The sequence below is a fragment of the Schistocerca nitens genome, chromosome 1 (assembly GCF_023898315.1).
Source record: "Schistocerca nitens isolate TAMUIC-IGC-003100 chromosome 1, iqSchNite1.1, whole genome shotgun sequence".
NCBI lineage: Eukaryota > Metazoa > Arthropoda > Insecta > Orthoptera > Acrididae > Schistocerca > Schistocerca nitens.
The window spans coordinates 1,309,648,464-1,309,672,751 of NC_064614.1; the positions used below are offsets into that span (position 1 = coordinate 1,309,648,464).

At 39.7% G+C, this 24,288-nt stretch overlaps 1 protein-coding gene across 2 annotated transcripts in view; it reads left to right on the top strand.

The window, feature by feature from the left end:
- Positions 1 to 24,288, top strand: part of LOC126202759 (NAD-dependent protein deacetylase sirtuin-1) — a 63,869-nt gene that overhangs the window by 2,952 nt on the left and 36,629 nt on the right. The window contains exons 2-5 of one of the 2 annotated variants that reach the window (XM_049936892.1): positions 5,528 to 5,693; positions 12,357 to 12,517; positions 16,678 to 16,922; positions 20,034 to 20,227. In XM_049936892.1, the coding sequence (XP_049792849.1) occupies positions 5,528 to 5,693; positions 12,357 to 12,517; positions 16,678 to 16,922; positions 20,034 to 20,227 (766 nt within the window). The remainder of the gene's footprint in view (positions 1 to 5,527; positions 5,694 to 12,356; positions 12,518 to 16,677; positions 16,923 to 20,033; positions 20,228 to 24,288) is intronic. The other variant, XM_049936893.1, reaches the window with a different exon arrangement.

Consider the following 24,288-nt stretch of genomic DNA (forward strand, 5'->3'; position numbering starts at 1 on the left):
GAAGTTTGGCGTATATGAGATCAGTGCTTGACTGTAACTGTTTGTGCACAAAATGATTTGTGTACTCTAGGGACACTGAAATTGTCAGATCGAGGCACATCTGTTTTTTTTTTCCCCATTGGCTTCCATACTTGTGTACATAATTATGGTAATGGAAAGTTCTGGGTGCACGCGTATGTGTGTGCACGCACCACAGACACACATTTCACTAGGCCTATTTTATTGCAAAAGTTAAAGAAAGAACCATTTCCCAGATGAATGCTCAAGTAATGCTTAGATTGGTATGTAGTGAGCCTACTTTGTATCGTACCAATTACGTAAATCACGAGTACTGAATAACGACAAGAAACAGCCAGCATTACTGGTAAGGTAGGTGCCATCAGTCAATGGAGTTTGTTGCAGCTTTCCTTAATGCAGAGTAAAGGCTTGATATGGGATAATACATGGTAAAAAGTGGTCATAGCTAAAATTCCAGTAATTGTTTCACTAGAACTGCAAAGTCATGAGCTCAGGTGGAAGACCATACTGAATGATGGATGAACACCTCAAATTTCTGTTGTGTGTTGTGATTTCACTCAAGTACTGGCAAAGTATTTGTTCCTGGCTTTTCTACTGATGACTAGGTTAGGATGAAGAGCCACACTTGTGGGAAGAAATCATCAGAATCTCCACCATAAAGCAAATTAAATAATTCTTCATTATCTGACAGTTGAAAATCGTTGTCCCCATGTATGAGGTCATAGTTTACTTGGAATGGGGAAAAGCCCTAATAAATGGTACGTGGGACGTATCATCTGCCACATGCTTCTCAGTGGTTTCCAAAGTGTAGATGTAGAAGTATATCCATTGCATCTTTGAAGACAAGAGTCCCAGAATTCATTACCATAGCACAGCATCCTGTATTTTTGTCCAAAACAGAACAGCAGCGAAATGTTGTAGAGACAAAGGTGCTATGCTGCGTCATTGTATTGTGAGACTTCATGTTCATAGAAGTGGTTGAAAATAAATTATGACTTTGTCAATTGTTACAGAGATTTTCAGTTGCCAGATAATAAAGAACTGTACAAAAATGTTTGCAAGCTCTTCATTAAACAACTGTTGTGCCACCAACAAAACCTGACACACTTCCTTGGCAGAAAAAACAGTGGTACAATATCTTTAAAACATCATATCCCGCAGGAACCCAACAATTTTGTAAGAAAGCTTGCCTTCTTAAATATTGATTTTATTTTATTGGTAATTGTCTCGAGCAATTTATGGAAAAATTTGATTCCGTGGTGAAAAATATGCTTATTATTTTTCACTTTTTGTTTCCCAATGTATTCAGCATTGGCTCTTGTCCCGTGTCGTACAGCATTCTATTCTGTGTTAGCTTACTTATTTTGAAAGATAATTTTCACTGCACAAAAGCAACCAATAAAATTATAAAGTGCAACGTGCAGACTTCAACTTAACAGTAGGCCTACCTATATTCATGTATGGCTATTCATCTTTGTCAAATGATGAAGCAAATGCTCACTCATCTCACAAATGCACTTCTTTCATTTTTCAGTCAGTTACAGCATTTTAAATTTTTCTTGTCCTTTCAGTGCTTGTGTTCTACCACTCCGCCCCCCTCCCCCCCCCCCCTCCCCTCCTGCCTCCCATTTTTTTCTCATGTCAGTTGCTGTCATTTGCTAAATTTATTGGCATTGGAGGAGATATAAAATTATAATTATGCATCAAGCCAAAGCATTCTCATACAATGAAAAGTTTTATAGAAAATCTGAACCACCTATGTGAAGCAGTCAAAGAAAGCAAGCGAAACAATTTGCAGATTTCACACACAATTTCTGACAAGATGCACCAGGCAAACGTTGTTGATGAATTCAGCAAAAGTTTACATGTATGCTGTTCTGTCACTGAGTTATGCAAAAGAGTCGTTCTCCTTCGAAGAAACTTAGTGTTGTGTCTGTCTTGAAACTTGTGCCAAGTTTGCACTCATTGAAGTTGCTGGCAAAATTGATATACTGAGGGTTTGGAAAAAATGATGATTAGTTTTGCTTTAGGAAAGATAAATACACAAGAGAGATGGTTTTGATGTTGTGTTTGCTGATGAAGGGTAGGTATAATAAGCAAGACATCTTCATATACTATTTTTCGACACAGGTAAACCATTCAGCTATGTAAAATTGTGTAACATGTTGGAAATTCTCATTATAGTAAATAAAAGCTATAGGGAAAGATGGGTGCTGTAAAATATGCACAAGAATCAAGAGAGAGCAATAAGAATGGAAGGCCAAGAAAGAAGTGCTCAGAGGGAGTAAGGCAACTGTGCACCCTTGCTCCCTTATAGTTCAGTCTACACATTGAAGAAGCAGTTATAGAAAGGTATAGGAGTGAGATTAAAATTCAGGGTGAAAGAATGTTGATGATAAGATTTGAATTACATGACATCTCATAGGGAATGACCAGCCTATTGAACACTGGGTATGGACCGAGGGTAAAGCAAAGAAGACAAAAGTAATGAGGGATAGTAGTAATGAGATTAACGATAAATGTAACATCAAAATTAGAATAAATGAAAAGCACCAGTTTGCTTTTGTTCTACAATATTGTAGAACAAAAAAACTGGTGCTTTTCATTTATTATAATGTTGTTCTACCAAGAATCGACGGAAGATTCTGTTAATATGATCAAAATTAGGGATTATGTAGTAGAAGTGAAGGTCTCTGCTCCTTTGAAGCAAGGAGGATGTAAGAAATAGTTCAGCACAGACAAATAGGGCATTCCTAGTTCAAAGACAGCTGCTAGTATCAAACATAGGCCTTAACTGAAGGCCAAAATTTACGTCTGGAGCAGAGCATTTATGGTTGTATCGTCGATTGTCAGAAAACTGGAAAAGAAGAAAATTTAAGTTTTTAAGAGATTTGATGTCGCTGAATGATCTTGAAAATTAGGTGGACTGATAAGAAATGAAAAGTCAAAACAAGTTTTGGTACCAAACCAGCAAGGACATTGAAAAATCACATTGTCCACAAGCATATTGAGAAAACCACACTGGCAATAATGTGGTTTTTTTCCAGCGTGCTTGTGAATGAATGACTGCTTCTTTTTATGCTCTGACAATATCCAGTTATGGCTGTAACAGCTAATTTCTATGTCAAATTTTGTGTGTGTACTTTGTAAAACAGTAGCAGAAGGAACACGAAAGGTGAATGTGCTTGTGCTATCCCAAAAAATTATGTATAGTGAAATGTATTGCAGAAAATGGACATTGAACTGTATTTGTTAGTATGTCAGTCATCAGATTAACAAGCAGTGTCTGGGGTAGCTTTGTGAAAGATGCTGTAGTACATGTTAATATGGGAGATAACATCGTCAGCAAATATAGTGGCTTGCAGGTGAGTAAAGCTTGTGACCCATCTATCATGAGCAGACACAGTGGACATACAGTGAAAGAAAGGGCTGTGGGCGAGGCCTTGTATGGCTGTGGGCAAGGCACTAGTGGTGCCATAACAACTATGTTGTTGTTGTTGTTGTGGTCTTCAGTCCTGAGACTGGTTTGATGCAGTTCTCCATGCTACTCTATCCTGTGCAAGTTTCTTCATCTCCCAGTACCTTCTGAATCTGCTTAGTGTATTGATCTCTTGGTCTCCCTCTGCGATTTTTACCCTCCACACTGCCCTCCAACGCTAAATTTGTGATCCCTTGATGCCTCAAAACATGTCCTACCAACCGATCCCTTCTTATAGTCAAGTTGTGCCACAAACTTCTCTTCTCCCCAATCCTATTCAACACCTCCTCATTAGTTACGTGATCTACCCACCTTATCTTCAGCATTCTTCTGTAGCACCACATTTCAAAAGCTTCTATTCTCTTCTTGTCCAAACTGGTTATCGTCCATGTTTCACTTCCATACATGGCTACACTCCATACAAATACTTTCAGAAACGACTTCCTGACACTTAAATCTATGCTCGATGTTAAGAAATTTCTCTTCTTCAGAAACGATTTCCTTGCCATTGCCAGTCTACATTTTATATCCTCTCTACTTCGACCATCATCAGTTATTTTGCTCCCTAAATAGCAAAACTCCTTTACTACTTTAAGTGTCTCATTTCCTAATTTAATCCCCTCAGCATCGCCCGATTTAATTTGACTACATTCCATTATCCTCGTTTTGCTTTTGTTGATGTTCATCTTATATCCTCCTTTCAAGTCACTGTCCATTCCGTTCAACTGCTCTTCCAAGTCCTTTGCTGTCTCTGACAGAATTATGATGTCATCGGCGAACCTCAAAGTTTTTACTTCTTCTCCATGAATTTTAATTCCTACTCCAAATTTTTCTTTTGTTTCCTTTACTGCTTGCTCAATACACAGATTGAATAACATCGGGGAGAGGCTACAACCCTGTCTCACTCCTTTCCCAACCACTGCTTCCCTTTCATGCCCCTCGACTCTTATAACTGCCATCTGGTTTCTGTACAAATTGTAAATAGCCTTTCGCTCCCTGTATTTTACCCCTGCCACCTTCAGAATTTGAAAGAGAGTATTCCAGTTAACGTTGTCAAAAGCTTTCTCTAAGTCTACAAATGCTAGAAACGTAGGTTTGCCTTTTCTTAATCTTTCTTCGAAGATAAGTCGTAAGGTTAGTATTGCCTCACCTGTTCCAACATTTCTACGGAATCCAAACTGATCTTCCCCGAGGTCAGCTTCTACCAGTTTTTCCATTCGTCTGTAAAGAATTCGCGTTAGTATTTTGCAGCTGTGACTTATTAAACTGATAGTTCGGTAATTTTCACATCTGTCAACACCTGCTTTCTTTGGGAGATATGTTATATGTATACAGAAATAAGTCGATAGCCGACACCTAATGGACAGCTACGAGGATATATTCAGATGAATACTGATGGTGTTTGAGCCCTGTGGTGTAGCTGGAAGCAGAGACAAACACAATTCTATGGTCTTTACAGTATTATGACAGAAGAAATGATTTACAACGAATAGAAAAATTTAATGCACAGATGTGGCAAAGAAATCAAAATCACTTTGAATCCAGGACCAAGACCCATTTGAGCTGCAGTACATTAATCAGTTATAATTTCAGGATCGCTGATAATTACATAATTCAAATAAGCTTTTCTACAATTTGTTTTTGACAGAAGTGTGGTGTTTTTATTGTCCTGAAAATATTGTTACGTGGTCCACTGTGTTCATTATAAAAATACTAATCTTTAGATTTTTTTGTGGCAGGGACACGAAATAATTGGTTTTGATCGTCTCCTGTGTTATTCTCAAACATTGAAGGGGACTTTCAGCTCTGGAATATGTAACACCACTTGTAATGAGCTTGAATATTTTGTAAATTAAATAATTTTTGTAGCGTTATTAGTGTGGCCAACATTAATGGAGATAAATATGTTAAGAGCTATGGGTCTCTTTAACTTTGTCAAAAAAGAAAGAGTAGGGTAAGAGGGGAACAGTGGACATAATTCCTTCACTTTGTTGCGATAATGATCTTATTCCCATCTGTTTGCATTTTCAGCAGAATTTCCAGTTTCCAGTTGTGCGCTTAGTTCAGAGAATAGCAAAAGTCATGTTGATGATGATGATGAAGACGAGGATGATGATCTTTTAAATGTCAATGGTATCCAGCAGTTGGACTCTTCTTCAGCAACAGAAATAGAATGTGATGTTACTGGAGAGGGCAGGTATGGTTTATTTTGTTCCTTATTTTAACAAATACTGGCTTATTAACCTTCTCAACCTACCTTTTCCACCTTCTCAAGAAAGGATTATTAGTTTGAAAAGTTATGATAGAGTTAAGTACTTCTATATTTTATGTGTCTTTCTGCAGCATGAAATAGTTCAATCCTTGAAGGTAAGCTACTGGTAGACCATTTTGGATTTTGAGCTTTGAAGCAAACAGATTTTTATTTACTTAATGAAAGACAGCACCAGCTCTCTCCTTTCACTATACAGCAAGACTGTTTCTAGTTTAACCGCAGATAAGTCCAGTTATGAGTTTAGTTGCTTCTCAGATTACATCTTCAATAAGATTCCTTGCATGCATGAATTTATGAACCAGTTGTCTCAGAAGGGTAATACAAAATTACATGAAGTTGCTGTGTACCAGATTCACAATCGAGGCCACTTTACAACTGTGAAATATTACACTGTTCATTTCACAAAATGTAATGGAAAGAAAATGACCTAAACTTTGTTAATTTAGTGATACAGAATTCATGTTGCTGCTTGTGCTGTTATTGTAATTATATTATGCGTGAAAACTCGTTCATTGAGGCAGGTTGTGCCATTAATTACTTTCCTATTTTGATTCAGGACCTCCTCATTAGCTATATGGGCTATCTGTCTGGTCTTCAGTATCCTTCTGTAGTGTCACATTTCAAAAGCATCTGTTCTTTTCTCACCTTAATTCTTTATCACCTGTGGTTCACTTCCATAGGAGGCTATAGTCCAGGTAAATGTGTAAAGAAAATACTTCCTAACACTTGTTTATAGTTAGTGTTAACAGATATTCTTTTGGAAACAGTTTTTTTCATATTTGGCTGCGTTTGAATATTCTCTCTAATTTGCTCATCATGAAGCTATGTAGCTGTTCAAATAGGATACCTTGTTTACTGTTCTTAGTGTCTCATTTCCCGATCTAATTCTTCCAGCATCACACAATTTAATTCAACTACATATCGAAATCCTTGTTTTTTGCTTATTGATATTTGTTTAATAAACTCTTTTGGACAGTATCCCTTCCATTTACCTGCTGTTCCAAGACTTTGGCCATACTTTCATTGACAAACATCCTTCACCCTGAACTTTAATTCCTTTTCCAAATTTCTCCTTGGTTTCCTTTATTGGTCGCTCTATATGCAGATAGATAACATGGGGGTAGGTTGAATAACCGTCTCATTCCCTTCTAAGCTACTGCTCTCTTTTCATGTCCTGTAACTCCTATAACTACACTTATCTTTCTGTACAAGTAGTAGATAACTTTTTGATCTCTGTATCTTATACCTGTTACATTTAGAAAAATGTAGAGTCGGTAATGCCTGCTGTGTTCCTAAATTTCCCTTTAACCCAAACTATTCTTCCCTGAGGTCAGTTTGTACCAGTCTTCCATTCTTTTGTAAATATTTCTTGTTAGTATTTTGCACTCGTGACATATTAAACTGATGATTCTTTAACATGTCAGCGCCGACCTGAATTTATAATTGCTATTAAAAATCAGATATTAGCACTAAATATAGAATTGCTGCCATTAGCTGTAATTGCACATTTTTACTTGATGCCAGACACTACATGTGAGCAGCTGGCAGCAGTGCTTGAGCATATCATAATTTTCACAGTTTGCTATGATGACGTGAACACATTGCTATGATGACATGAACACATATAAGGCATTCAGCTTATCATGTGTTTTGGTACTCCTCAAAATCCGTGCATTATTTTTGTCTTGATATACTTCCATGCGAAAATCTGTTAACTGGCATGTACAATGTCTTGTAAATGTGTTAATAGTTCAGATAACTTTTGCTATATTTACGTTGAAATGATATTTTGTTTGAAGTACAGAGGAGGCAAGGGTTAGAGAGCAAGGAAGTAGATAGAGGCAGTTGGAGGACAGGCACAGTGGAGGTTGAAGCCAAGAGGGAGGATATGTTGCAGGAGGAATCCTCACGCATGCAGTTCAGGAAAGACAGTGTTGGTGTGAAGGATCCAGATGGCAATGGCTGTGAAGCCGACAAGCACATCGTATCAAGTGGCATGTTCATCTGCTGGATGATTCAGCTGTGGTGGGCATTTGTAAACACAGACAGCTTGCTAGTGGTCATTCACATGTAGAATGACACACGTGGGTTACATCTCAGTTGACTGACAACATGGCTGTTTTCACAGATGGGGTAGGAAAAGCCTCAGACAGGACTGGAGTAAGGGGCAGTCGGAGGATGTGTAGAATAGGTCTTGCATCTAGAACTTTTATAGTGTTGGGTGAGAGGGCAAATACCACTTTGAGATGAGCAGAGAGGATATTTCGAGCTAGAGTAGATGTAGTTGAAAGCTTGGCAGTGTAGGTGATTCGATCCCTAGTGGTGGTTCTCCTTTGGAGGCATCACCTACGAACATATCTGTGGTACAGCTATGAGTAGCCACATGTCACCACCCCATGCCACCTATTTGTAGGTTATATAGTGGAACCCTTCCTGGCTGTGTGGAATCACAAACCCCTCACCTTGTTCAGATCTGTTGATGACCTCTCCATTATCTAGATTAAGGGTGAGGATACCCTATCCACATTTTTTCCTGAATCGCAACACCTTCTCACCCATTTGCTTCATTTGGTCCTGCTCAGCCCAACAAGCCACTTTCCTTTACATCAACCTCCACCTCATTGATGACTGACAATAACTGTGTTCACATCAGACCTACCAAACACTGATAGTACCTCCATTTGGATAACTGCCGGATATTCCACACCGATAAGGCTGTTATGCAAAGTGTAGTCACTTGTGGTTGTCGAATCTGCAGTGATGAGCAGTTGCTTTCCAAATATGCCAAGGGTCTTGCTGTAGCCTTTAGGAACCGAAATTACTCTTCCCACCTTGTCCAGAAACAGATGCTGTGCACCTCATATCCCCAGTTACCTCCTATCCCCCACATGCCTTCTACTAGCCCCCTCTCGTGACTCAGTGTCACCAAAAACTAGAGCAACTGAACCACATTCCCTGCCATTGTTTTAGCAATCTCTTGTCGTGTCGTGAAATGAGAAACGTCCTGCGTACTGTCCTTCCTGTCTCTTCCGCAGTGGTATTCTGCTGCCCACCCAACCAGTACAGTATCTTCGTCTGTCCCTATTCACCCTGCTACCAACCCCTTGTCCCTTTACTTATGTCATTATAATAGACCTTGATGCAAGACCTATCCCATACATCCTCCCGCTGCCACTACTCCAGTCCTTGTGGCGCCATTTGTGAGAGCAACTATGTGGTCTACTAACTTAGCTGCAACCATTGCATGGTATTCTACATGCATACAGTTGCTAACAAGCTTTCTGCCCCATGGTTTCTTACACTAACAAGAGCTTTTATGAATGGCACAGATGGCAATATATTTGTTTCCATAATACCCCTGGCCTCAGCCTTCACTAGTTCCTGCCCCTCCACTTGCCTCTATCTCCTGCCCTGCACTCGCTCCAGCCTCACACTTGCATGCTGCCCTCCAGCTGATGCTGTTGCTGGCAGCCCACCAACATATCCCCAACCCCTTCCTGCTCACTCCTAGAGGTAACAGTCCAGAATTTTTTTCCAATCCCTACCGTTCTGTCCCCCTTTCTCCCCACCTGATGTGTCTTCTGTACCCTCACTACCCTCCCTACCAAGAAAACTACTCACTGCAGTTGGGCTTCAGCGCGGCCATTCTCTGTGTGGTGAAAGGTCCTTTTTTTACAAGGTAGGGGTCTGAACAAATAAATGGGTGCTGTATATGCTGTTCTTAATGTTCATCCATCTTCAGTGTATGAAGAGATGCAGAAGTGCTAATGGTTTGAAGGATGCCCACCAGCTGTACTAATGACTAGTTATTTCTGTCCACCCTATAAACAAAGAGGGGTCTGTGAAGAAGAAATCAAGGATTTTGTGCCCTAACATGTGATCTGCAATTCTCTCTGTACCTCGTGGCAAACAACTTCCTGTTCCTGAACCTCCAGAAAAGGTTTGTGTTTGCTCTAATGCTCCTCATTTGAAGTTGAAAAACCACGTATTTTGAGAGATGTAGATCTATCTCCAAGACATTCTTCTTAGTTCACAAGATGGTAGAAGGGGAGTTCACTGACCTCATTACAAATCTAGAACTTCATAAAAATAACGCAGGCCCTTAAGTATCACATTTAAGGGAGTGTAAGTATCTACAGATCTCTGTGGAAATGTCCACATTTCACTACAGAATTAAAGAATTAAATCAATTCCTTAAAAGTGAAGATGACTTCAGGTACTTGAAAAAACATGGATCACACTGGACTCGCATTCGGGAGGTCGGCGGTTCAATCCCGTGTCCGGCCATCCTGATTTCGGTTTTCCGTGATTTCCCTAAATCACTCCAGGCAATTTCCGGGATGGTTCCTTCGAAAAGGGCACGGCTGACTTCCTTCCCCATCCTTTCCTAATCTGATGATACCGATGACTTCACTGTCTGGTCTCCTTCCTCAAAAAACATAGATCGTTTGATAAAGACACTGAAAATGATGCACAGTTCTCATCATCAGTGACGGTTCATTGAAATTTTGAAGAGAAGTCTTAGAACAGCACCTTTTCACAATGATAACACTCTTCCTTTTATTCTTGTAGCTTATGATACCTATGCAAAATACACACATCCGATTATGAGAATCATCCTGATGGGAATATCAGATAATACTGAAATGTTTGTGTGGAATTTTGCCTTTTAAGAATGCAGTCGGGATACACAAGCACTGTAGTTTTGTGTTCAAATGGGACAAACACCATCAATAGAAAAGTTACTGAGGTCATTAATTGACAGAGAGAGATAAACAAAGTTATGCTTCTGGGAAATCATATGAAATTGGGAAATCATATAAAATTGGGACTTACAAAGAATTTTCTAAAAGCTATTAATTGAAATGACTCTGCACACCTTACTCACTCATTTGCTTTTATCAAAAGTTCCCCAGACTCAGTTTCAAAACTGTAAAAACAGCCGCATTCATCAGTCCACCGATCAGAGAACTTTTCGACACTTTCGCTGACCAAGTTTTAAAAGACAAAAAGAAAACACTGTGGTAATTCTTGAAGAGTGTTTTGAATGGTTTTGTGGGAAATTTCAAAGGTGAAAATTTCAAAGAACTTGTGCACTGATCTGTACTTGTATTAACAATAACGATGTAACATGTCATTAAAATTCACTTTTTGTAATCACACCTGCATTTCTTCCTGCCAAATTGTGATGATATGAACAGTGAACATGGTGAGCACTTAAAACAGAACACTTCACTGGCAGGGCAAATGTACAAAGGGAAATTGAATTCTGACATTTTAGGTGATCATTATTTGATGGTAAAAATAGTTCCATACATCAAATGCTTTAAGACATATCTTTTCTTTATCTTTTCTTGTCAGATATGTCTATATCTGTACTCTACTTACTGGTGTGAGGAGCATAACACAGGATACTTCGTGTTGTGCCTTGTATTAGGCTTTCTTCCCATTCCATTTGTGTACCAAATGAGGAAGAATGATTACTTAAATGTTTATCCACCCTGTTAAATCTAACATGTCCGTGTGACCCATATGAGTGCGATACATAGTGTGCTGTAAAATACCCTTAGATTCCACACTTAATTCCTGTGCCTGGAACATTGTAAATAGGGTTTTGTGGTTGTAAGCTTATGCATTCTCCCTATTATCCAACCAGTGAGCTGAAGCCAGCCAACTGCTTTACCTATATTTATTGCAGTTCGTATCCATTTTGTTAGACCCAGATATTTGTGTGAGTCAACTGTTTCCATTGGTGCTGTAGACATATCATACTACTTTTTTTTTTTCTTTTTGAGAAGTGCACAATTTCATATCTTGGAATATTTAAGGCAAGCTGCCAACCTTGGCACCATTTAAAAATTGTATTAAAATCTGATTGAAAATTTGCGCAACCTTTTTTTTTTATTTTTTTCAGGTAGTACTCCAGTATAGACAACTGTGTCATCTGAAAAAAGTATGAGGTTACTGTTAATATTGTCTGCCATGTCATTAACATTAAACATGAACAGCAAGCCTCCCTAAACATTTCCCTGGGGCACATCTGAAGTTACTTCCATGCACATTTATCACACTCTGTCCAAGAAAATGTGGCGCTTCTTGCTTGCCAAGAAATCCTCAGCCAGTCCCAAAGTTCATTTCGTACTGCAGTTGACCGACGGCTGAAAGTTCCTGAATACCAGAACAGTAAGACAATGGAGGTCAACTCTTCCTCAGTTTCTCTATAGTTGTAAATTATTAAAATTTATTGTGACAGATTACAGTAGATCAAATGCTGCCATCATGTAAATATAATTTAGCAGTGGCTGTTAGTTCACCCAGTCCTACTGATGTCGTTCACCCAGTGTCCCAAGTGAAAACACATCTCACTTTGACACAGATTCTTGGAGGCAAAAAAACATTAAGTTCACTGCTTCCAAGGTGCCGTGTATGTCCTGATTATTCTTGTTGCTTTACTTTCCTGCTGACTTGGTTTCCACAAAAAACCTGGCCAAATATTTCTTGCATAACTGGATTGTAATTAAGGCATATTTAAACTGGCACCTGATGATGTGTTAGATAGTATTACATGTTTTTACTTTATTTTTACAGGAGGAAGAGACAATTACCCGGACAAAGTGATGAAAATGAAGTAGAAGAAGAAGAGGAAGATGACTGTGATGATAAAGATGAAATCTCGTCTACTGTTAGCAATCTTTCAAACTTGAGTGGTCTTTCTGATTTAAGTGGACAAGAGTGGAAACCAATAGCAGGTTGGTTTATGCTATTACATTTGTAATCTCTTGTTCATTACCTACAATGTTAGAGACAACTCACGCGCAATTCAGTGTGTACATTGCTGTTAACGTCCTGCTCTAGTAGGAATTGTATCTCGAAACCCAGTGACAAAATGAAATTGACATCTCAACAACAATAAGGGAAGTGTCATGTCTCCACTTTAATCTGCCATGAAGTTTTATATCAGCACACACTCCACTGCAGAGTGAAAATATCATTCTGGAAACATCCCCCAGACTGTGGCTAAGCCACGTCTCCGCAATATCCTTTCTATCAGGAGTGCTAGTTCTGCTAGGTTCGCAGGAGAGCTTCTGTAAAGTTTGGAAGGTAGGAGACGAGATACTGGTAGAAGTAAGGCTGTGAGGACGGGGTGTGAGTCTTGCTTGGGTAGCTCAGTTGGTAGAGCACTTCCCTGCGAAAGGCAAAGGTCCCGAGTTTGAGTCTCGGTCCGGCACGCAGTTTTAATCTGCCAGGAAGTTTCATATCAGTGCACACTTCGCTGCAGAGTGAAAATATCATTCGAATGTAAGATCTCTTAATGCTATACACATACAAACATTTGGGCTTCTTGCATTATCGTAGCTGCGCACGCGCAGTAATGCCCGTTTTCTGGCACTTTCTGGCAACTGCTGAAACAAACCTATTTCTAACAGGCTGCTGGAAAATAAATGTGAATGGTGGTTTTAAAAGCATTACTTTCAAAGTGAATTTCCTTTTATGCAAGATGAATTACATTATGTGTGTGAATGTGCAATCAATTTCTGGAATCACAGTGTGTTTGACTGTCAATTAAAACTTAACACTTCAAGGATCAGCTACTTACAAGAACTTCATGCCCAGAAGACAAGACATTTCAGTCATTATTTAAAATTTTACTGAAATGTTTGTGTGATGTATCTTAAAGTGAAACACATGCAAAAAAAATTATTATACATGAAAGATTAGCTGTTCTTGTAGTTACACTTTGTATATTAATTTAGACCATTAACTTTTCCTGTTTGTGTGTTCATGCAACTTAACAGTGGTGCCGCTTTTTGCTGACTATATCTTATGTACTTATGCCCTGAATATCTGCTGTCATCGGCTGGCTGGCGAGATCACTTGACATGAGTTGAGTTGTGCTTGGCTTACAAAACGCATCACAATCTTGATTTCAATGCTTCGGAAACTAATGTGCTGAGTGTGGTGGGATTCGACTTTATACATTCGTAATATGAAGATATGCAGCGTACTGGTTGCTGCACATAAAAGATCTTTCCAAAATGCTTCTTTTTTTTACGGGAGGAGGGGGGAGTTTGTTTTTTAAAGTTTCAGGAAGCTCTATGCCAGTATATAGAACCTTAACCATTGAAAAGATTGACAAGTTTTAAGTTTTACAGTTCCAAGGGAAAGTATACTGTCACTAGACATGGAAAAAGTGTATGTTAGCCCAGGAAATCTGGGCAATCCGGGGAAAATTGGGGAATATTATTCCTTGTCTGTGTATACACTCTGTTGTAGCCTTGCTGGGGCTTCTCTTTTACTTTCCAAATCTCACAGCTCCTGTCCTGCATACCTTTCTAGGCTAGCACTTGTAAAAGGAAGGATATAATGGAGAAAAGACCGTTTTGAAAGTAGTACAGAGGTACTGGCAGAAGTAAACTGTGAGGGCAGGTCACAAGCTGTGTCCAGCTAGCTCAGTTGATGAGAGCACAAGACAAGGTTCCAGGTTTAAGTCCCAATCCTTATCACGGTACAGTGATGGGTACGCCTGTCACAGCACCATAGATGTGATATGCGACTCTTCTGTAGCTTGCCACTTTCTACAGTAGTTCTGCAGCAATACAGTTAGATGGCACTAGTTGTTAGCCTGTGAAATTGGAGCTCATGTACATCGTTCAGTCTGCTTTTGTGAGCTCCATGAGTGTTGATGTGGCTGACCCCTACAGAATTGGAACCACAAGAATTCAGTGCTTTTTGGAAGAAAGTGATTTTGGTGATTCGTGTAATTGTGCAGACTGTGAAATTCCGAGCAATAGTTCATTGAGTGGTGAAAAGGATAGTATTTTATGTGACCAGAAAACTGGAAGTATGCTACTGTGTGCGGTGACGAGAGAAACGTGTTGGTGCACTCAGGGAGTGTGCTGTAAACTGTTTGGAAGTGATTTGTCAAGACTGGGACAATGTAGCTAATCATTCTAAAAGTACACTGTGATATCCAAAATAAAAGCAACAGTTCTAAGGTGTTAGGGATAAAATTCTACAGTACTTACAAACTTGTAAATGAATTTTTGATGACACCATTTTTTGAGCCAGTTGCAAGAGTAACAAACTATTATGCTGCAAAATCGTTGGCTATCAATTCAAGCACTGAAACATGCCGGTTTACTGTAACAATTGACAAATTAAAGGCGCACATTTCTCTATGCATCTTTGTGTAACAGACACAAAAACCACCTACATGAGACAAATGGTCAAAAAGAAATATTATTGTGACTGCAATATTTGCTGAAACAGTGACACGGAGAATGTTTGAAGCTATCTCCTGGTATTTGCACTTTGCTGTCAATTCACCAAAAAAATGAAGAAGAAACTGAAAAAGGTTAGACCATTCATTTCACAACTGTTCCCCAAATTTGAAAAGGTATGTGTTCCTGCCAAATGCCTGATGAAGCATAGGGGCAAACTTTTGTATGTTTAATATAATCCATCAAAGCCAGACTGGGCATAAAGATATATAAAGTATGCTATCCAGAGAATGGGTAATGTTATAATCTGAATATAGGTACTGGGAAAGAGGAAGTAAGTGGTGATGTGGCTGTCAGATTTCCAGCAAGTGAAAATATTCAGGAAGACTTTGTTTGGAATATGAAGTACTCTTTACATGGAGAAGTGCTACAGCTCTCCAACTTGTTCTGAGAATTGCTAGAGAGCAGCACTCATGCAGTCAGGACTGTAATACTGACAGGAAAAAGTGTGCCACTCGTGTTCTGTGGAACTAACCTAAAGAAGGGGAAATGTTCACATCATCAAACAATATTCTTGCAGTGGAATGGTCTAATAGCAAAAATGTTCATCTCCTGTGAATGCTACAATATGCACCAGAGTATTTACAGGTACATAAACATGAAAAAACAAAGCTAAGATGTCATTGTCTTATCAATTACCGCTGAGGAATGTGTGAAGTTGACAATATGTGACCAGTTTATGCCCTCATATCTACTTATGAGAAGAGGTTTTTAGGAGTGAAAGAAGGTACAGTTCTATCTCCTGGACATAGCATGTCAACAACATTCTGGCTCATTGTGGCAAAGCGAGTGTAACTCTCCATGTCTACACTTTAAAGAGAAGACCGAGGAGAGCAGAAAATCCATTATGGCTTCAAGAGAGAAACTGGGAACATTTTCTATCAAAAATAATTCCATATCAGAAGAAAACTGCTCCCTCTAGAAGTTGCAAAGTTTGTTATGATTGAGAGCAAAATGTGGTAACCTGTTTTTGATGTAACATGTCTAAAGTTGTCCATTTGAACCAGTGTTCTACATGTATCCTACACAACTACACTGTGTGAATATTTATGACTGATGAGAAACGATTCTTGGTGTACCACAAATAGTGGAGCTGTGTGTGAATGATTGCGGTGCTATAAGTCTTCAGAATGAGTGTATGCCTTCATGTTTCCTAAACAATAAAGTGTGTGTGAAAAACAAAAATATACAGTGAAAATAACTGTAATCACACGGGAAGACACACAAGGCCATTGATCCTTTGGAAGTGAACTACCTGCTGGAATTACTATGTTGCTCAGAAAATTTGATTTCTGATGCAGATGACGCGCTTTTTGCAACCTGACGAATCACACAATTTTGCCTACACTGTGTCTTACATGCTCTGTGATGTGGTTAATTTCATCACAGTACTATTGCCTGAGAGGCAAGACTTTGGATAGACACGCATTAATATCCGCTGAGGGTGACCGACAATTGTGCTGTTTAGTGTCCTGAAACCTCCAGTGCCCAACAAAACAGTTTTTCCCTTCCTGCCTGTATTTTTTTAGTAAGAAGTTCAGTTGCAAAACTAGAAGTTTATTTTTTTCTGTGTGATTCATCATTCGTTCTATTTTAGAACTTGCTTACACAGTTCTTTTGTGTTCTAGGTACGATGAGCTGGGTTCAGAAGCAGATGCTTACTGGAGTGAATCCACGTTGTATTCTTAACCAGATAGTAGGTGACGGAGTTCCTGTATCAGAGCAAATGGATGATTTGAGCCTTTGGAAGATTATAGTTAATTTTCTCAGTGAAATACCGAGGAGACAAAAATTACGCCATATAAATACTTTAACAGATGTCGTTCGCTTGTTGAGGGGTGCCAGGAAAGTCATTATTCTTACTGGAGCAGGGGTAAGTATTCTAATTCTGCTTATTAGCTGACTGATAAATATTACATATTGTTAATAACTTGTGATTTGAAAGTCAGTATGTAATTTACAATGATATAGAACACAAGAAGGCAAGGAAAAGTATTAGTTTCCCCTGCCAATTAGTTCCAGAATTATGACTTGTGACAGAAGGTGGCGTAACCCGGAAATTGCAACCCGCATCTGGCAATCTTTCTTCAGACCCAACTTCAGGTCTTAATAACTTTGGAACTATTCCACACAGTCCAGTGAAATTATTACAACCCAGTAACATGCATTTAGAGAACACACTCTATGAATCAAAACAACAACAAAATATTTCTGAAGGAAAATATAAAATGTAATACGTTAAAAGGTACATATTGTAGGCGCCCTCTATGCCAAATATAATTCACTCAAAAAGGGTATAAATTTTTTTGTGGTAAGCTTAATGTGGCCTAAACACACACAGAACTCATCTTGCCCATATCAGTCACAAAAACTGATTTACATGCACATGCAAATACAAGAATTTGAAAAAATTACCTGAAAATTATGGATTTTCTAAATGTGGTAGCACAAAAGGGACAACTGGTATCCAAGCCAAATTTCACACATTGCATTAGTAGACCATAATGATATATATCTCAAAATGTCAGCATATTATTGCAAGACATTTGTGTACAGTGGAAGTTGGCAGATGTTTTTGGTGATGTGGCCATTGTTCCACAACACAATTTTGTAAAAACATATCTGCCTCTTCTTATCCTCTACCACAACTGTGTAATCACTAAGCAACAACATACAGACAGATTAACACAACCTATCATTAATGTTTACTGCACCTTAACTGCTGAAAACCAGTCGATTGTGCTTCGAACAGAAGTTCTCTCACACTTTAGCTACTGTACTCTGTACATTGAGTGACAAATTGTACTGTCTTCCTGACACTGTGGTAGGAATTGGAACTGTCATAAGAATGTGTTCGAAAGGAATCCAACACCTGTCTGCCAAATGTGGCCAATGAAATGATCTTGCTGGTCCTGCTGGTGCCATGAAGTTCACCTGCTTCACAGCACTCTGCAACACATCCTAAGTACCATTTGTCATCATAAACAGCAATAACATAGCAACCTGGTTGTATGTTGCTGCTTTTGCTTCTGAATCCTGAGTCTCACACACTGTGAAGACACATGTTGTGCATGAACCTTTAGTTATAACCGGACAGTCTGCTCATCTGCACATTGTCAGAGTCCGCTGGAGAGAAGTGATGATGGCTCCTCGTGCCTGCAACAGTTTCATCGTGTTCTAGTCTGCTTTTTAGCAACTCTTCGACTGATTTCACCTCATCTTTCGAAACGTAGAATGATTGTATGCCAGACAAATTTTTCTGTACCCGGGTAAATAATTGAAGAGGTGTTAGAATGTGACCTTCTGTAGGGTGCTGCAGACTAGCTCGTGATACCATGCGCTTAATGGTAGCACCAATATCATCACATACATTTTTACTATTACTTTTTGCGAAAAAATTCCATTCTACGTGAATCTGAAAATCGTGATAATGCGTGCATAAATTTTTGAGATTGTTACAGTTTTTGTACTGACTAGCTGCCCCATCACTGAAGTATTTCACAAAATGCATGTGAGGCAGCTTGTTTTTCACATATGCCATGACAGTGCGATTGTGGGCATGAACTGCAATGGCATCGTGAATTAAAAAGTCACTAAAAACGCACAGGTTCATAACAGACACATCACCTGATTCACCTCTATAGTAAATCGCAAATGGGTGGAGAGTTGCTTGACTGTTGTCCCAATGATATCCTTGGACGGCATCTTGAACTATAAATTTTCAGAAAAGTCTAGTATTACTATAATTTCATCTTGTTTCAAATCATCCTTACGAGACTGGAGATAGCCGATTGTGCTGTTGCTGTGAAGCTGTGTGTGGTCAGTTTGTCCGTTTTTTGACAACACATTTCAACAAAATCTTCCACTCACTGTACTTTGCTTTGTTTCAAGACTTATGTGCGATCCACGTGTGTCCATCGTTTATAAGAAACAAGTTCATCATCATCCATGAGGAGTTCACCATACAGTTTGTTGCTCATGTGTTCTGCAAGAATTGCCTTTTCACACCTGTGTATCATGCACTGGTAGGAACTGATGTCACACACTAGCAGCTTCATTTCATTGCACCTTTCTAATCCAGACCAGAATCCTTTATAGCAGCAAACATCAGCTTAGCATTTTGATGTGTCTCACATACACAAACATTGTGTGTGCCCCTTGAACTTACAGGCACAACCCATTTTGGCCGAAGATTGAAAAAAAGGTGATAAACCTACTTTGGTATTGGGATACTTTTCCTTGAATTCTACATATAGTTCTGATATGTTGCATAGCAACAGTCTTTTTTGCATCTGTACACATACATTTCCCATTTTCACCGTTACATAGTCTTTTTTTCCAGGCATTATTCGGCTGTAGTCATTATTTTCATAAAACTCCGACACTAGCACCTTTATTTCTGAACACAATTGCTTACCCTGAGCCTGCTGAAGTTGTGGAAGCCCCCCTTGGGTTTCTTTTATTTTCCTAGCTTGCTTTACCAAATATGTAGAAACATTGAATTCCTTTGCAGTGTTGTCAATAGACCAGCTGGAAGGTGCAAGGGTAAGAATAGCTACTTTTTTCTGGCGTGTGGATATGGCACATTTTTCTTTCAAATCATGCACAATTTTGTCCAAATCAGAGCATTTCTGGCATGATTTCTGTTCCTTTGGAGCAGATAGTTCTTCCTCTTCCACCATTAGTGTGTCAGCTATTTTGTGTTTTAATTCCATTTGAGCTTCTTGTAGTTTTCTTCTACCATAGCTGGGCCTGTCTCTTTTTCCCAACTTTGTGGTGGGCATCAATCTGTCATAATGTTAATTTGTTTGCTTCATGGCAACTTTTTCATTGTTTTTCTTTAACTAGTGTATAATTAGAATGTAACGACTCTATATAACAAGTGTTTCATTGATTTTAATTGAAATGTAAGAAACTCAGTAAATGAGAAACGTAACTTTTCATGTGTTTAGTGTAGTAAAGTATATATTCATGTTGTTTATAGGTTTCTGTATCATGTGGAATCCCAGATTTTAGAAGTCGTGATGGTATTTATGCAAGACTTTCAGTTGACTTTCCTGACCTGCCAGATCCCCAGGCAATGTTTGACATAGCATATTTCAGTCAAGACCCTCGCCCCTTTTACAAATTTGCTCGTGAAATATATCCAGGACAGTTCAAACCTTCTCCATGTCACAGGTAAGAAATGCCTAGACATTTACCTGTAGGAATTAACAGTCTCTCTCTCTCTCTCTCTCTCTCTCTCTCTCTCTCTCTGTGTGTGTGTGTTGTGTGTGTGTGTGTGTGTGTGTGTGTGTGTGTGTGTGTGTGTGTGTGTAGGGTGGGGGGGGGTGTCGGAGAAAGGGGGGAGATGCATGCAGATCGTATGATTCAGAATGCTGTTTGTCGCTTTTTTGTAAGCGAGTAGCAGTAGATGGTTGCACATAAAATATATTCATAAAGATACCACAATTATGTCAGTAATAATTTTTGTAAGACCTTTTGTTTGGTTGCTCCATGATTTAGGTACTCATATGTTAATGGATCACATTCGTGGTGTAGGAACAGCTTGAATATAAATAATCTAAAGAGTAAAGGTAACAGCTCACTGTGTCATTGGGTGTAGACCTAGCGGGTACAGAAAAAACTACATTGTACCTGAGGGCAGCTTTAGTCAGTTGTTGTCATTTACCATTAACTACAGGCTGTTTATTTCTGCAGGCAGATTCATCTGCAGAACCCACTGTGGTCATATATACCCATCCTGCCCACTTACAAGTCTTAAATTCCAAATTTGGAAAGTAATTTTCTAGATTAACCATTCCAAGCAAAGTCTTCTATAATACATATGGTAAGAGAGAACCAGACAGATCAGCCCTCCCAAATGTTAATCTTTTCTATCAACTATAAATAGCTGTGGTTCTGTAATATGTAATGTTCTTCATGACATTCTCAAAATGTAATTATTTCAGTGTGTTTTTATACAAATTAAAATTGCCATTGTTTAGCCATTGCATGAGGAGAGGGTCCCCATAACCGTAATAAATACCTCCTAGTCTCTCTCTTTTTATATTGTTTTCCAGATAAAATAACAAAGCATTTTCACCTCCTGAACAGCAAATGGATAATATATGTCACAGTTTGTATTTCAAAGGGGGCTGCTCCACTGATCTGCCATTTATGGCAGACACTTGATGTTGTCAGTTATAATATTCTATTACAAAAGTTAAGGTTTTATGTATTACATGGTTCAACACATGCATTGGCAATTATTTTGTTTTGTGCAAGGGTGTTGAAGTGGTTTCCAGAGGGACACTACTGTATTAGCATGGTAACAAATCACAATGGACATTCTGTAGTTTGATCTTGTGACTGTGATGAGATAGTATTGCTGCTTCTACAGAATTACTATTGTCAACTCAGAAAAACAGAGATAGTTATAAGTTAAATTTATGTCACAGAGACAGCCATAAATTATATTTATGTGTAAGTTAAGTAGTTTGGCACAAATGCTTGTCTCTGACATGTTTTGTCAAAGGAAACAGCACATCATTCATTCAGTTTTACTGTTAAAATTACTCCACCTTGGTCTACGTAATACAAGAAATAATAGATCAGGTAACATGTTCCACATTCCTGAGTGTACATTTTAATGACAATTTCAACAGGAATGCATAAAGTAGACCTGTAAAGGTGTTTACCATGATACTAACTGCCAACTTGGATCACGTAATAACTGCGAACTTGGATCACATAAAAATTAGTAAAGTAATTTGTGTTTCATATTTTCCTTAATTGTTGTTATTTATTATAATTTTTAGGGATAACTCCTCACTTAGGAAAATTCACTATGCAAAAGAAAGTAACTAGAATTATGAGGCCCACACATATACAACTTCTTGGGATCTGTTAGAGTTAGGAATATTAGTGTCGGCATTACAGTGAATTTATTTACTAGTTTGAGGATAATAGATAGCTGACCTTGGTGGCCGAGCAGTTCTAGGCGCTTCAGTCCGGAACCACGCGACTGCTACTGTCGCAGGTTCGAATCCTGCCTCGGGCATGGATGTGTGTGATGTCCTTAGGTTAGTTAGGTTTAAGTAGTTCTAAGTTGTGGGAGACTGATGACCTCAGATGTTGAGTCCCATAGTGCTCAGAGCCATTTGAACCGTTTGGTAATATCCAGTACTAAGGGATGGATGACCTGCATTGGCTGTTGCATGTAACTTGACAGGAAGGAGTGAAATACACAGGAGTAAGACCCCCTGACACTCAGCCTGTAGAAATAAAATGTACCTCACACACAGGGGTGAAGCTTGAAAGTTTTCTCTCTTTGTTGACTCCTTGACTGTTTAAAAGATTTCTGGTATAAAAGGAAAAAGATTGATTCCTACTCGCCAGATATATGACATTGAATAACTGCAGGCACAACATAAAGACTGTTACACATTTAGCTTTTGGTCAAAGCCTTCTTCAGAAAAGGAAACACACACACACACACACACACACACAGAGTCATTCACACAAGCAAGCACACCTCACACTCACATGATCACCATCCCCTGCATCTCGAACGCCATTGATCGAATGTGACTGCAGCAGTCTGGAGGGAGGGGAAGGGCTAACAGGGTGTGGATGAGAGGCAAGGGACTAGAACAAGGCATTACAAGACTGCCAATAGGTGCAGGGTCAGGAGTCTGTGGGGCAGTGAGATAGCAAGGTGGGAAAAAAAGGGGGAGGGGAAGAGAAAAGACGGGTGGGTGTATTGGGGGAGGGTGGCACACAAAGAGGGTGAGGGGGCATCAATAGGAAGGAGGTGATAGGACAGAGGGGGCGAAAACTGTTGAGTGAAGCATGTGGGGACAGTAGTTTACCTAATGTGTTATAAGGGTAACTCTCGTCTGCGCAGTTAAGAAAAGCTGGTGATGGAGTGGACGATCCAGATTGCCCGCGTTGTGGAGCAACCATTAAAGTCGAGCATGTTATGTTCAGCTGCATGTTGTGTTCAGCTACATGTTGTGACAAAGGGTGGTCTGCTTTGCTCTCGGCCACAATTTGGTTGGTGGCCATTCATCAGATATGTAACCATATCCATATAACGTACAAGGATTGCAGCTTAGGTAGTACAGGACATGGCTGCTTTCACAAGTGGCCCAGCCTCTGATGGGATAGGGTAAGCCTGTGACAGGACAGGAATAGGAAGTGCTGAGTGAGTGGATTGGGCAGGTCTTGCTCCTGGGTCTTCTACAGGGATAGATCCCACTGGCAAGGGAAGTGGCATAGGGATGGGCTAGGACCTCTTTAGGAGGGGCAAGAAGAATCTCGGGTAGGATGTCCCTCATTTCGGGACACAGCGATAGATAATCAAAGCCCTGACAAAGGATGTGATTCAGTTGTTCCAATTCGGGTTGGTATTGGGTGATGAAGGGCACATACCTCTGTAGCTCATTCTTGGAGCGATGGGAGTATTGGTGGTGTTCGGGGAAATGATATGGGAGATCTAAGTCTGGGGAACAATACCTGTCTTCGAAGGCCGTGGTGACACCCTCAGCGTACTGGGCAACTGCAGATACACCATCCCCGGCTTGCGAGGCTATGCGGGATAGATTTTTTGGCGTGAAAGGTATGAAAGCGATTGGAATGCGGTTGATGGTGGAAAGGCGGGCATTAGTGGCAAGATCGTGGGCGTGATGGATGTTGGTATACAGCGATGTGGCATCTGCACTGATGAGTAGAGACCCAGGAGGTAAAGAGGTGGGAATGGTGGAAAGTCAGTGAAGGAAGTGGTTGGTATCTTTGATGCGAGAGGACCTCTTTAGGAGGGGCAAGAAGAATCTCGGGTAGGATGTCCCTCATTTCGGGACACAGCGATAGATAATCAAAGCCCTGACAAAGGATGTGATTCAGTTGTTCCAATTCGGGTTGGTATTGGGTGATGAAGGGCACATACCTCTGTAGCTCATTCTTGGAGCGATGGGAGTATTGGTGGTGTTCGGGGAAATGATATGGGAGATCTAAGTCTGGGGAACAATACCTGTCTTCGAAGGCCGTGGTGACACCCTCAGCGTACTGGGCAACTGCAGATACACCATCCCCGGCTTGCGAGGCTATGCGGGATAGATTTTTTGGCGTGAAAGGTATGAAAGCGATTGGAATGCGGTTGATGGTGGAAAGGCGGGCATTAGTGGCAAGATCGTGGGCGTGATGGATGTTGGTATACAGCGATGTGGCATCTGCACTGATGAGTAGAGACCCAGGAG